Below are 12,425 nucleotides of genomic sequence, written 5' to 3'. Positions count from 1 at the left end.
CAAGGGCAGGAGAGAGAGGCAATGAGGAAAACTAAGATCCAGGGCTAGCAGTATAAGGCCTTGTTCACAAAAAGAGTGGTCAGCATCTAACAGACGACTTTAATGGGAAATGTATTAAACCCACATTTACAATAATGTCTGTCCCAAGATTAGAAGAAATGTAGAAAATACACAATTAACATCCAGGCCCAAATGCACTATTAACATGATATTTAGCAGCGGTGCATCACAACATCACACTGCTTCAAGATTTAGAGTAGCACCATTGCATGACAGTGCCTCCAGGATGTGCTCACACACATGCCAGAGGAGCATGTTTCACTTGACTAACAGCCTTATCTGTGCTCAGACCTGTGGCTGTCCCTAAGTCACTCAGAATTGGAATAGAATTTCTTGGCAGCTTCATTGTGTTTTTTAGGGAGACAGCAGAATGAACCAGCCAGAATTGTCTTCAGACATTCTCTTTCTTGGGATAAAAAAGCCCCAGTCTATTGAAATTGTAGTACTTGCTAGTACTAGGATTAACTAGTCAAAAATACCCAAGAAAGTATGATTCAGACATTCATTTTTCTGCCCTTAATAAAAGAAATATTTGGGCTTTTATTAAGGATTTCTTAATTTGGTGCTTGTTTTTCACTTCCAGACAGAGTCTCCTCTCCTGGTACGGCCCTACTTACCATATATCACCAAATCTGAACTCCATGCAGTCATGACAGCAGGATTCTCAACTATTGCTGGAAGTGTCTTAGGAGCATATATTTCTTTTGGGGTAAGACAGGGGAAAAGAACTAGAAAATAAATGGTTTATTGAAATCTTTTAAGTATTTCACCCAGCTGCAATGCTTTGAAAGTATCCCTCAATCATTCCCACTGTTTGGGTTTTTTTGTCTCTGAAGGAATTAGCCACAAAAATCCATGGTCTTCTGACAGCTCATTCTCTTCATTTCCTTATGAGCAATATGAACTTTTAATGACGTCCTGTAGAGAAATCATACAAACAACTAAAAAAATTAATAGCATTCCTACGTGTTTGTGCATAATATGGTTATCATGGAGTACTTTCTTTCACCTGGAATTCCAGGTTTCCTCCTCCCACCTACTGACTGCTTCTGTTATGTCAGCGCCAGCATCATTAGCTGTCTCCAAATTATTCTGGCCTGAAACTGAAAAGCCCCTGGTAACTCTGAGGAGTGGCATACAAATGGCAAAAAGGTAAGCTGATCTAGGTACTAGTTAATACCACTGCAAAAATGAGGTCTGGATAATAACTGCTCACACATAAATTTTAGGAGCATTATGTGGTAGATGTTCAAGCAAGAAATTAATTAAAGACTAAATGCTGCAAATGGTTGATTTATGAATTCAGGTGAGTGTGCCCCATTACAATGTAACATATGTCAAGGACCTCGGCCAAACTGTAAACTCCAAAGAAAGAGGGAAATGCCTACTTGAGGTGACCTGCCAGGAGGTTTTCCCTTTTGTAATGTTATTGTCTTTTTTCTGTAATGAATCTGCAAATGCAAACATGTAAAAAGCAAAGACAAAGCAATAATTTCACAACAGCAGCAAATATTTTGCCCATCTGCAGGCACACTTCTCTTGGCAATGACAGGCAAAGCAAAAAGGCTTCTAAGGATCTGCTTCTGAATGACCCAAGCATTTCTGCAAGGGCTGTGTGGGAGAAGAGCAGTGACCATTGCCTAATACAAGCAGTGCTACAGTTTTGAGATCTTGCTCAACCTGAATGTACCAGAATTCATCCTCAGGGAACCACAAGCATATGCTTCAAGTGTCTGCCATGAGGATTGACAGGAAAAGCCTACTTCACATCATCATTCCTCTTCATTATTTTCTCTATGAGTGTACAGATAGCTTTAGTACTAGAATTCTAATCAAGTGCGTGTACGTTTTAGTTCTGTTATTTGTTCTTGAATTTAAAGATGTTCACACTCTGATTTTCTCTTCCTTGGCAAAGTGAATCAAAGAATCTTCTAGAAGCAGCCAGCCAGGGTGCCTCTACCTCCATCGGGCTGGTAGCAAACATCGCTGTGAGCGTGATCTCCTTCCTTGCCCTGCTGAGCTTCCTTGACTCAGCCCTTTCTTGGGTGGGCAACTTGTTTGACTATCCACAGCTGACCTTTGAGGTATGATCTCCTGGTTATTCATGCAGCTGACATACATGCATAATATGTGTTTCTCAAATTTAAGTGCTTGTGTGATTTGTTTGTTGTTGTTTCTTGTTCTCATTTTGTATTTTAACATGATCAAAATCCATCTTTTATTTGCATGTCTGAACAATTTCTTAACAGTTAAAGCAAAATTGTTGCCATTTAAGTATTTCTGTTTCTATTAGTCCACCTGCTGTTTCCCTCTGTGGTGTTCTTGCTAACTCCCAGGGTATGTTTATACAGAGCAGGCTAGCACTTGCCTTCTCTGACTTGGCAGTGCTGCACATCTGTCAACTACAGGCTTGCCAAGCCATTAACATCTCCTGCAGCTAAACATAAAAGTGCCTTTATCTTCAAAAGGTCCCATCAAACCCTTAATGCTTGCTGTGCTCACTTATATGGGTACACTGGGGAAGGACCAGACTTGCCTGAAACCAGACTTACTCCATATCAGTTAGTTCTCAATACAATTACAAAGTGAAACCATACCCAAATCACTCAACAGAGCAAATGTTTGAACCTAGGTCAATACGTCATTTTTGACCCAATGCAATCACCTAGTTTCAGTGGTTATGACCCTTTTTTTTTCGCAAGACCCTAATAAAAGCCCTGGGAGAAACAGGGATATTACTTGTGTTAAAGGTGCTGCTGAAGTGAATGGCCACTCATAACAGATATGGCTTCAGCACCACTAAGTTATTACCCTGCTAGTCTTTCAGAGATCTCTCACTGCACCCCAGACACCCACAGCTGAGGAGAGTCACAAGTACACATGCCTTAGGCAGATTCATGCAGGGGCTGGTATTTTCATAACTGCTGGGTGGTATAAGATTTGGAGAGGCAGATAGTTCACGAGGAATTGAGACACACAGACATGATGCATGCAGTCAATTTTTCCTTGGGAGACACTAATGCATAACCTTCTCTGAGCAGAGAAACCAGCCAGAAATAGTAACTGCTTTAAGACCTCCATTACATTCTCTGACCACAATCTGACCAAAACCTGTCACAGTTGGAGCTATTTTCTCTCATACAGAAACAAGCTATACTGTGATATGGGATTACTTTTTCAATTTGCATAAATCTTATAATGCCAGGGAAAAATAGGTACAGTTTTAATTGTGTCAGATGCACAGCTTTTATGCAGAGACAACTCTTTTGTTTACAGCCGTTGGAGTCCAATAACCTGATAATTAGGCTTGTTCATTAACACATTTGATTTAATCTAGCAGAAGAATTAGAATCCTCAGTTCTCCTTTTAGTTCAATCTTCCTTCTTTTTGTCAAACACTGTGTCCAATTTTGAAGCCATTACCGAGTGAAAAGATGGCACAGAAACCTTTGTTTTATTTTACATATAAAATTAGGGACATATAAATATTTTGTTATATCTAGAGTCTTGATTAATGTTTTAAAAGGTACTCAAGCATGCCTGACAATTAAAAACTCTCCCAGAGTTCATGGCAGCAAAAATTGAAGGCCAATTTTCCTCTGCTGAAATAAAACCATCCTTATTTTAAGTTTAGAAAAGTTACTGTCTGATATTGCTTTCTGACATTTATTTTGACCTGCTTTTTCTTATACATTCTGCAGAACATTTGTGCTTATGTCTTCATGCCATTCTCTTTCATGATGGGAGTAGACTGGGAAGACAGTTTCATTGTTGGTGGACTACTAGGTTACAAAACTTTCTTCAATGAATTTTTGGCTTATGAGCGCCTTTCAAAACTGATTCAAAACCGAGAAAAGGGTGGAAGCATGTACATTAATGGTGTGAAACAGTATATGACAGTAAGTAACATTTTCTGTCCTACAGATTTATTTGATCAAATACTTCAACGTTGAAATGACTTATTACTTAATATGGGCATAAAATGGTGGCATATTACTCTAAGATATGTCTTTGAGCAACAGAGTTAAGTCATGAAAGTGCAGCGTTGCTCTGTGCAGTTCCTTGACTCTCATTGCCCTAGATGTCTTGAACAAGCATAGAGACAGAAGGGCGTGGGTTTAGGGAACATGCAGTGTCCCACAGGACACCACTCTTAAGACAGAGGCTATCTTCAAGGCAAGTTTCTTCTTACCTGATTCTCAATACTTCTCTATGAGCTACTCTCCCAAGAAAACCCTGAGGAAGAACTCGAGGATCCTCCTGCCCTCAGAGGTTTGTCCAAGCATTAAACTTGAAGAGAAGCATCCAGTAAGCTCTAGCAGGTGGCATTACTGGCACACCTTTGCTGTAGGCTATTGTTCCCTCTGCAGAGGGCAGTAATAAAAGACATGTAGTACATGCCATACACCTCCCTTGCAACACTGAGTCCAACCAGTCTGTCTCAATCAAGCTTTCCAGCCTTGTTCCAACTCTCATTCACAGTTTACCCAACAGACATGTAGCTCCTACTACAGCACCCTGAGAAAGACAATGCTAAGGGCATCTTGCATGTGTGCATGGGGCCAAAGGTCATTCAGTGATCAAAGCTGACTTTTGTGGACATGACTGCTCTACTATCTGGCATTCACACATATGGCCCATGCTGAATTCCTCCTGAGCACAGGCAACAAAAACCATGATATCCAACTTTATGCATCCATTGACCCTTCTTTCTTAAACCAAGACAGATTGTCACTGTAAAGAAACCCTTTAGATTAGAAAGTATTTTGTACAGCACTTACATGATTCTTTGAATCAGATGGGATGCTGTGGACATCTCTTACATTAAAAACAAAAAACAAATTCTTGATCGTTTGCATTCCCAATTACCAGAAGATAATTCACACGTGGAAGTAGAAAGCCAGGCGGTCCGATCAAATGTTCACATCCTTGTCTGAGCATCCATTACCAGTGTTCCTGGAATTCCTGGCAATAGAACTCTGGGCTAGAATGATCTTTGATGTGCCCTGCTATAACTGTGCTTCCTTCTACTAAATGAATGACACTGAATTCCTGCATGAGTGAATAAGGGTTTATTTTAGTATGTAATGCAGCCTTAAAAGACAGATCTTAGGAACTCTATTTAACTTTTTTTTTCCTGCATAAGATGTCATATAGGACTTTCACATTCACTTCTAATACCTATAAGGAGCTATATTAACTTCCATAGTAAAAGCTCTGAGAAACATAAACAATTTTAATTCATAATGCTGGTAAAAATTGGCTGAAAACCATTATAATTACAGCACAACAGTTCAGGTGAAGGTGTGCTTGGCATCTGTTTTTAATTTCCCTTCAGCTTCAGAGCTCTCTAATTCATCCGCACACAGATATTCTCTCAGACTGAGCAAACAAGTGTCTTCACCTGAGTCATTAATTACATGGCTTCCTGTTTTCAGAGCTAGGAGAGTGCAAATGAAAGCAGGGTACACAGAGCTTTTTCTAGGAAAAGCTGGTAGAGTGGGTACTTGAAAAACATTTTCCTGCATTTGTACAGATTGATTGAAAGTATCTACAAATTGATGTTCATAAAAGAGGAATTAAACCAGAGGAACTTCTAATAAACAGGAAACCTGCTAGAACACTCACTCATTTTAACCTAAACCACAGTAAATAGGAATTCGGAGTTGCCAGGGGGACAAAAATCCATTTGCTGAGATATGTTGCCTCCTTTCTCAAAATGTTTGAACTACATTTATCTGAAGGCTTGCAAGGTTTGTAGCCAAACCTTGCAAGCCTTCTGATTTCACCTAAAGGACCATTTTGTGTCCTGTGAATGGTCCCTCCGTGGAGGCAAAGGCCAGCCTTGTATCTACTCTGACGTCCAGGCTTAGTTGGTGTTACCCAAGGGGAGAAAGGTGGCAGAAGTCAGTACAGAAATAAGCTGTTAATGGGGATTCCAAATTCATAATGTCAATCTCTGCCTTTCAACACGCGCTTCCTAGGTGACCAATTTGTCTTCTTTGCATGGGGTGGAGAATGCACAAAGTAGCTTTGTATAGAGCCCTCTGCTTCTTCAGGGTCAAAGAATTCAGGGATACATACCAAAACTTGAGGTTTCAAAAGAGTTTTATAGAGGCATCCAGCTGTGAAAAACAAGTTGAGTTATTGCTCTCTGACTCATACTTTCAGAAAACAGCAGTTAAATTGCCACTAGTAAGATAAGATTTCTTTGTCTTTAATTACTACTACTCACTTCAAAAAGGCACAACAATATATGTGAAAGATAAAATCATTGCATAGTTTGTCAGTCCTCACATGGGCAGTGGGTATAAAAGCCTGTGACATTTAACAAGGGAACAAGTCTACCTTTCTGAAAGCCACACCTTGGGCAGCAACCAAGCAAAGCAGTTATTTTTGTACTCAGAGCCATAGTGCCATGTTTTTAGACCTTTAAATCACAATGAACTGTTTCAAACCGCTCAGAGGGTGTGTCTTTGTTTTTCAGGTTCGCTCTGAAGTCATTGCCACCTATGCTCTCTGTGGATTTGCCAACTTCGGCTCCCTGGGACTGGTAATAGGAGGCCTGAGTAAGAACCACTCTCACAGACACTTTGTTTGTTGAGCAAATCCCAAAGAAAGCACCAAAAGGAACAGGCTATGGGTGGAGCTTAGCAGTATTAGGGGCTGAGCAGCTGCTCTGCCAAAACCTAGCCCTCAGTTGTGAATGTAAGGGCACCCAGAGAGGGGATACAGGATTTGGTGGGAAGTACTGGGAGAGGTGCTGAAGACAAGGGGAAGGAACCAAGCCCTTCTCATAGCCTTCCCTCTTTAGACCTCAGACATGAACCTGAGCCACTATTGCCCATGAGCTTCAGGAGGAGCAGGTCAACTCCATAGCATGCTGGTGTGACAGATGAATTTGGTTATTTTCTGTAAAAATATCACATATCTGCAGTAAGCTTACAGGGAAAGAATTTTTAAAGAAGGTTTTCAGATCTCAGTGAAAAAAGAAAAATTGAAAAACCATGTGAGTTCCTCACCAAGCAGCCAGAATTGCTGGCAGTCATCTTTGCCCTGGAGCCACAGTGGGCTCAGCAGTGGGGCAGCGTAGAGCAGCAAAACCCAGCTATGGGGCCAGACTCTTTTGAAGGGCTCAATCATTCAGCACTGACGTGCAAGCTGCCAAAGAAAACAAAAGTTACAACTTTAAATATAAGCAATCCTCTTAACAGAGAAAGCCAACACTTGGCCTTCAAACAACCCACTAAAAAATGTCCCATTTTTCCTCCATGTTTCCCTTAGTTTAAACTGCAGGGTGGGAAATTACTCCTGCAGGGGCAGAAGCTGGTAGATTCATCTTCCTTATATATATATTTCTGTTTGACATACACTTTGTATTTCTTCTAGCAAGCATTGCTCCCTCAAAAAAGAAGGAAATAGCCGACGGTGCTTTCAGAGCGATGATTGCAGGAACGGTGGCCTGTTTCATGACGGCCTGTGTGGCAGGTACAGTGCTCAGGTTTGGTGTCCCCTACGGCCAGTGGCCACCAGGGGGCACTGCACCAGCACCATACTATATCCTCCTAGGCTGCCTCAGTCACTCAGACACAAGGTTTTTTTTGCTCGGCAGGATTAAAAGTTGATATGAGACAAAAGTTTCTTGAAAACTAGAATTTGAAAAGATGTAAATATTTCAGTTCTTCTATTATGTCTGTGTTTTTAGGAGAGGGGTATGGTGTTTTAATGGGGGAGTTTTTTGGTTTTTTGTTGGTTTTGTTGTTGTTGCTGTTGTTTTGTGGGTTTTTTTTGTTGATTTATTTGTCTGTGCAGAACATGTGACTCATAATCAAAGCAATTTGTAGATGAATTGCGATCCCTCCTCTGCACCACTAGATACAGGAATAGAGAACCAATTTTGGAAAGTTTTGAGCTAAATTTGGAAAAGAAACAGGAAAATGAAATGAAAGAGTGTAAAAGAGTAAGCAAAGGAGAACAACTCTTTGTCATAAAGTTAAGTGAATATTTTGAGGGGATAATATTTCCACAGAGCACTTAGGCTTGTGAAATGGTCCTAAAATGGGACTCCACAGCTGATCATTATTTTCAAAACTTCAGCTTTAATTTGAGTGAAAAGTCACAATACAACAGACATTTAAGGGAGTAAATGAAAAAGAACAAAGAAATTATTCAGAAGATTAATTCATTGATATGTTTCAGTAGATTATAAATTTATCCTCAGTATTTCACAATCCCTTTTCCAGCTCTCTTTCCTGAGCATGTGGTATACAAAATTGGTATGACATGGAATGATGAAGGTTAAAGGACTCATATTTCAACAGTGAAGAAAGATCTTGGTATTTTGTGTAGCTAAAACCACTATGTCTGTTTCTACCCCAACTTCTCTATGCCTTGGTCTTCATGGTAGCAACAGAAACATTGAGATTTTAAAGATGAACCCACACCATTTTCTGAAGGCTACAGAACAAACTTGAAATAACATTAGTCTCATAGCCGTCCATAATATTTTAATACATGACACTACTCTGCATAACTGAGGAACCAGGAAGCTCTACAAAAATATGTCATTTCACAATACTGATCTTAAGAATAATATTGTGAACAGCCACTGAGAAAATCTCTCTAAAGTAATAGAATCTGCTTTGGAATGAAAATTGCATTCCACCCACTCCTGCCACGGCAAATGCTTTTCTTATGCTCAGGAGAAAGTAGAAAAGCCAAGCAATTTCTATTATCCCAGTTAAGATAAGAATGTATTAAAAACATGTCTAAGTTCTACAACATTACATATAGAAGGAGCTACCACTTTCATACTTTTGTGTTTCCATTATTCCAGTGACTGATGACATTAGTATTAGTAGGAAATTTTAAAGAATATGTAGCAAAGCAAACTCAATTTAAAACAAAATAAGAAGTTCTGTATTTACTTGCACTTCTATAAATACAGCATAACTTCATCTTAGTTAATGAAAACACACTGACCCAGCAATGAGAAAGGCATTACTACACAACATTAATATCATTAAAGGAGGCAGAAAACCAAAATGTATCCAAGTGTGTAGCCATTGCTGTACTTTAATTCCTACATATAAAAAGTAGATAAACTGTTGTAGTTGCTACTTAATTCAGTTTTTAAAAATGATTCAGATGAGAAGTCCTGCAGTTCAAAGGTTTTGACCTTGTACCTTTACATAACCACCTCAAATGGTGATTTTGCGTCAGACAGAATGGTTTGTTTGATCATGGCTTCATGACTCACATTCTCAAATCTTATCTTCGTCTTCATTATTCATTAAGAAAATTGTAACTTACTTCACAGGAATGCTGACTGTCCCTAGTCTGGAAGTTCCTTGCCACATCTTATTAGGAAATGCTTCCAACTTCACAGATTTCCCTGCCAACAGCACAGAGCTAGTTGAATGCTGCCAGCAACTCTTCACCAGGTATTGAGAACCCTTTATCCTCTGGGAGTAAAATTTAGGAAGCTCATATCTTCTCTGAAAACCTAATGTTATTTTTATTTTTTGTATTTGGCTTTTTTTCTTAGGCATCTGCTTTCAGTGAACTAGTGTCTTTTAGAGGAATGGCTATTTTAGTGCTTTTGAATTGTCTTCCTCTTCTGGGGCGTTTTTCCATTGTATGACAAACACCTGCAGAATCAACAGAAAATTCAAAATATCTTTGAATTTTGAAATTTTCTCCTCATGAGAGGAGGGTCAAGCACTGATCTCTCCTCTTTGGTGACCAGTTACAGGACCTGAGGGAATGGCCTGAAGCTGTGTCAGGGGAGGGTTAGGTTGAGTATTAGAAAGAGGTTCTTCCCCCAGAGGGTGTTTGGGCACAGAACAGCATCCCCAGTGAAATGGTCACAGCACCAGCCTGACGGAGTTCAAGGAGCATTTGGACAATGCTCTCAGACTCTTGGAGATTATGCTCTGTGCAGGGCCAGGAGCTGGCCCTCAATGATTCTTGGTTTATCTCAAACACTAACAAGCAAATAAATCAAATATTTGAACTAATATAAAGTTAACCTAGTATTTGAGGTTAGCAATAGCTGAAAAAAAGTCAGGAGCCTTTCCCTTCCTTCCCTCTTCTGTCTATAATGTGACTAAAGATAATAATAATCAGGCTTGTTTATGCTGAAAACTTTACATGCATTTAAAGTAGAAAAATATTTCAAGATAAATTGTATTTCACAACTCTCTATCCAAGGCAGAGTAGAAAGAAATACTGATACTAAAAAAGGAATATATTCAGATATACCTAGCACTATCTCACAAAGAACCAAAGGTCTGTGTATTTAGGTTACGGCAAAAACATTTCAAATTGTCCTAGTATGCTTCCTTTTTTTCTTTTTTCTCCTTTTTTTTCTATTTTCAAAACTAATTACTTTAGAAATAAACGTTCTTATTTCATCCTTTTTTCTTGCTATTGAAAATAGAAGAACTCACCCAACAGATATCATGTCTGGGTACATTCAATCATTGTTATTTCTTCATTACTACAACTTTTCCTCATAACACTAATTTCAGGTCTACCATGTTGCTACAAAGACAAGAACCTGCTCCATTTTTAGCAGAATCAGTGTTAAGCAGATGCTTTGAAAATGTAAAAATATTGAATAGGGAAAGGAAGGACTCAATCATTTCAGTTATCTAGGTAGATGTACCAGAGGCATGGGGACTTGCTACAAAAAACCAAAAGTTATCCTGATAGAAAGGCAGAACATCTGGATGTGGCACTTGGCTGGAGTTGGGAAAGTCATCTCTCTATTTTGTTTCTCATGAAAATTTTAACACATCTAAAGTTGCTTTGGAGAAAGTGTGTGTTGCCATGTACGTGTGTGTGTGTATATACATATACTGCAGAGAGAGATTCTCATGACAAAATTCTGTGATTCTGTGAAAAGGAGTTTTATCTGATTTCTGCTTTATTTCTCCCCCAGTGCAAATCATTCGGAGGAGATCTTTCCCAGAGGAAACTACAGTCTCAATTCCTGGAAAGTGTGTTGCCAAATACTCGGTCAACCTGCTTTTCATTGCACTTAGGTTAAGTTTGAATCTTTTTGACAGGATTGATCATAAATAAGAACTGAGTTCCTTGGAAGACAGGAAATAAAAAAAAATTGCTTTACTACAATGAGTGTGAATTTTCCCCATGCAATCTTTATTTTTCATCTCTTACCAGCCCAATTCCTCTACTTGGCTGGAATTATTTATAAATTAAACTGGCGTAAATGGAAGACACCTCTTGCTGCAGAACTCTTCTCCCACTACAAACCAGAATAGAAGAACATGTCTGAGTCTCCTGCTTTTATTTCTACCCCGAAACTAACTAATTTGCCAGATTAAATTGCTATAGGCATGAAGAAAATCAGATTCAGAAGATTTGGCTGCCACTTACAGATAGCTATGAACTAGAAATAATATTCAGAGTTACCATCAATTTCTCATAGTATTTCTGCTCTTTTTGATGGCAAAGAAGTCTTTACTGCATGAAGAGAAATGACTTTTCTGCAAAAGAAAATGCAGAGAAATTACTTTTCTGCAGAGAGATCTGCATTTTGTGCAGACATAATTCTATACATCCACATATATAGATATATACATATATATATATATTCCAACCAATACCTAGGCAGCTATAGCTGCACATGAACTGAGCTGCAAACCTGTTCTACCTCATCAGCTTGGCCACTGAAGCACCCAAACTGGGAGCTAGCAACTCTGCCACAGTCCTCCTTCTGCCCACAGGAGAGTGCAGGAAGTTGGTCACTCTCTACAGTTAACTCATATGAATGAAAATGTCCAGCCTCCAAGTTTCCTATATTAATGCTTTTAAATCTATGTTTTTAACCATTGTGAAAATTGATCATGAAGTCACCAACAAGGAACTTTTATACACATTTGACCTCTGTCAAATGCAGGAAAAATCAGGTCCATACCATGACTATTCCCTGTCAAGCAAACTTAATGTAGGACACCTCCACAGGATCCCTTTGAAGAAGAAAGTGTGTTATGATTTTAAGCTTCAGAACTTTAATGGACTCAAAAACTGGTAAGTTCTGTGCAGAGGTAGGGAGAGAAAGTGATTACTAGCCTATGATGTTGTTAATGCTAAAGGCTTGGGAATAAAGGTCAGAACTAAATTACAGGAACATTGGAAAATTCTGACACATTCTGCAAATAAAAATTGTGCAGATGGTCTATTCAGGAAAAGCAATTACTAATTTTTCAAGCTTCCATTAATTACTGCAGAATCCTTTCCAGGAAATCCAAGTTCATTAACTTAGACAGCTGCCAGTACAGTTATTTCCAGGGGGTATTTATTTGAACTTGCTGTGAAAGTGCTAGTTTCCTGTAAAGC

General features: G+C 39.0%; 1 protein-coding gene across 1 annotated transcript in view; it reads left to right on the top strand.

Annotated features, from left to right (window-relative positions):
* SLC28A3 (solute carrier family 28 member 3) overlaps nt 1-11,409 on the top strand; it is a 57,189-nt gene extending 45,780 nt beyond the window's left edge. Inside the window, exons 13-20 of the mRNA XM_074532699.1 lie at nt 644-769; nt 1,082-1,212; nt 1,976-2,144; nt 3,761-3,958; nt 6,547-6,628; nt 7,449-7,547; nt 9,379-9,502; nt 11,005-11,409. Of these exons, the coding sequence (XP_074388800.1) occupies nt 644-769; nt 1,082-1,212; nt 1,976-2,144; nt 3,761-3,958; nt 6,547-6,628; nt 7,449-7,547; nt 9,379-9,502; nt 11,005-11,107 (1,032 nt within the window). The 3' untranslated portion in view covers nt 11,108-11,409. The remainder of the gene's footprint in view (nt 1-643; nt 770-1,081; nt 1,213-1,975; nt 2,145-3,760; nt 3,959-6,546; nt 6,629-7,448; nt 7,548-9,378; nt 9,503-11,004) is intronic.
* The last annotated feature ends 1,016 nt before the right edge of the window (nt 11,410-12,425 follow it).

This window comes from Zonotrichia albicollis, chromosome Z (assembly GCF_047830755.1).
Source record: "Zonotrichia albicollis isolate bZonAlb1 chromosome Z, bZonAlb1.hap1, whole genome shotgun sequence".
NCBI classification, from domain to species: domain Eukaryota; kingdom Metazoa; phylum Chordata; class Aves; order Passeriformes; family Passerellidae; genus Zonotrichia; species Zonotrichia albicollis.
Note: the sequence above shows the minus strand (reverse complement) of the source record. Positions and strands in the feature narration are given on the sequence as shown.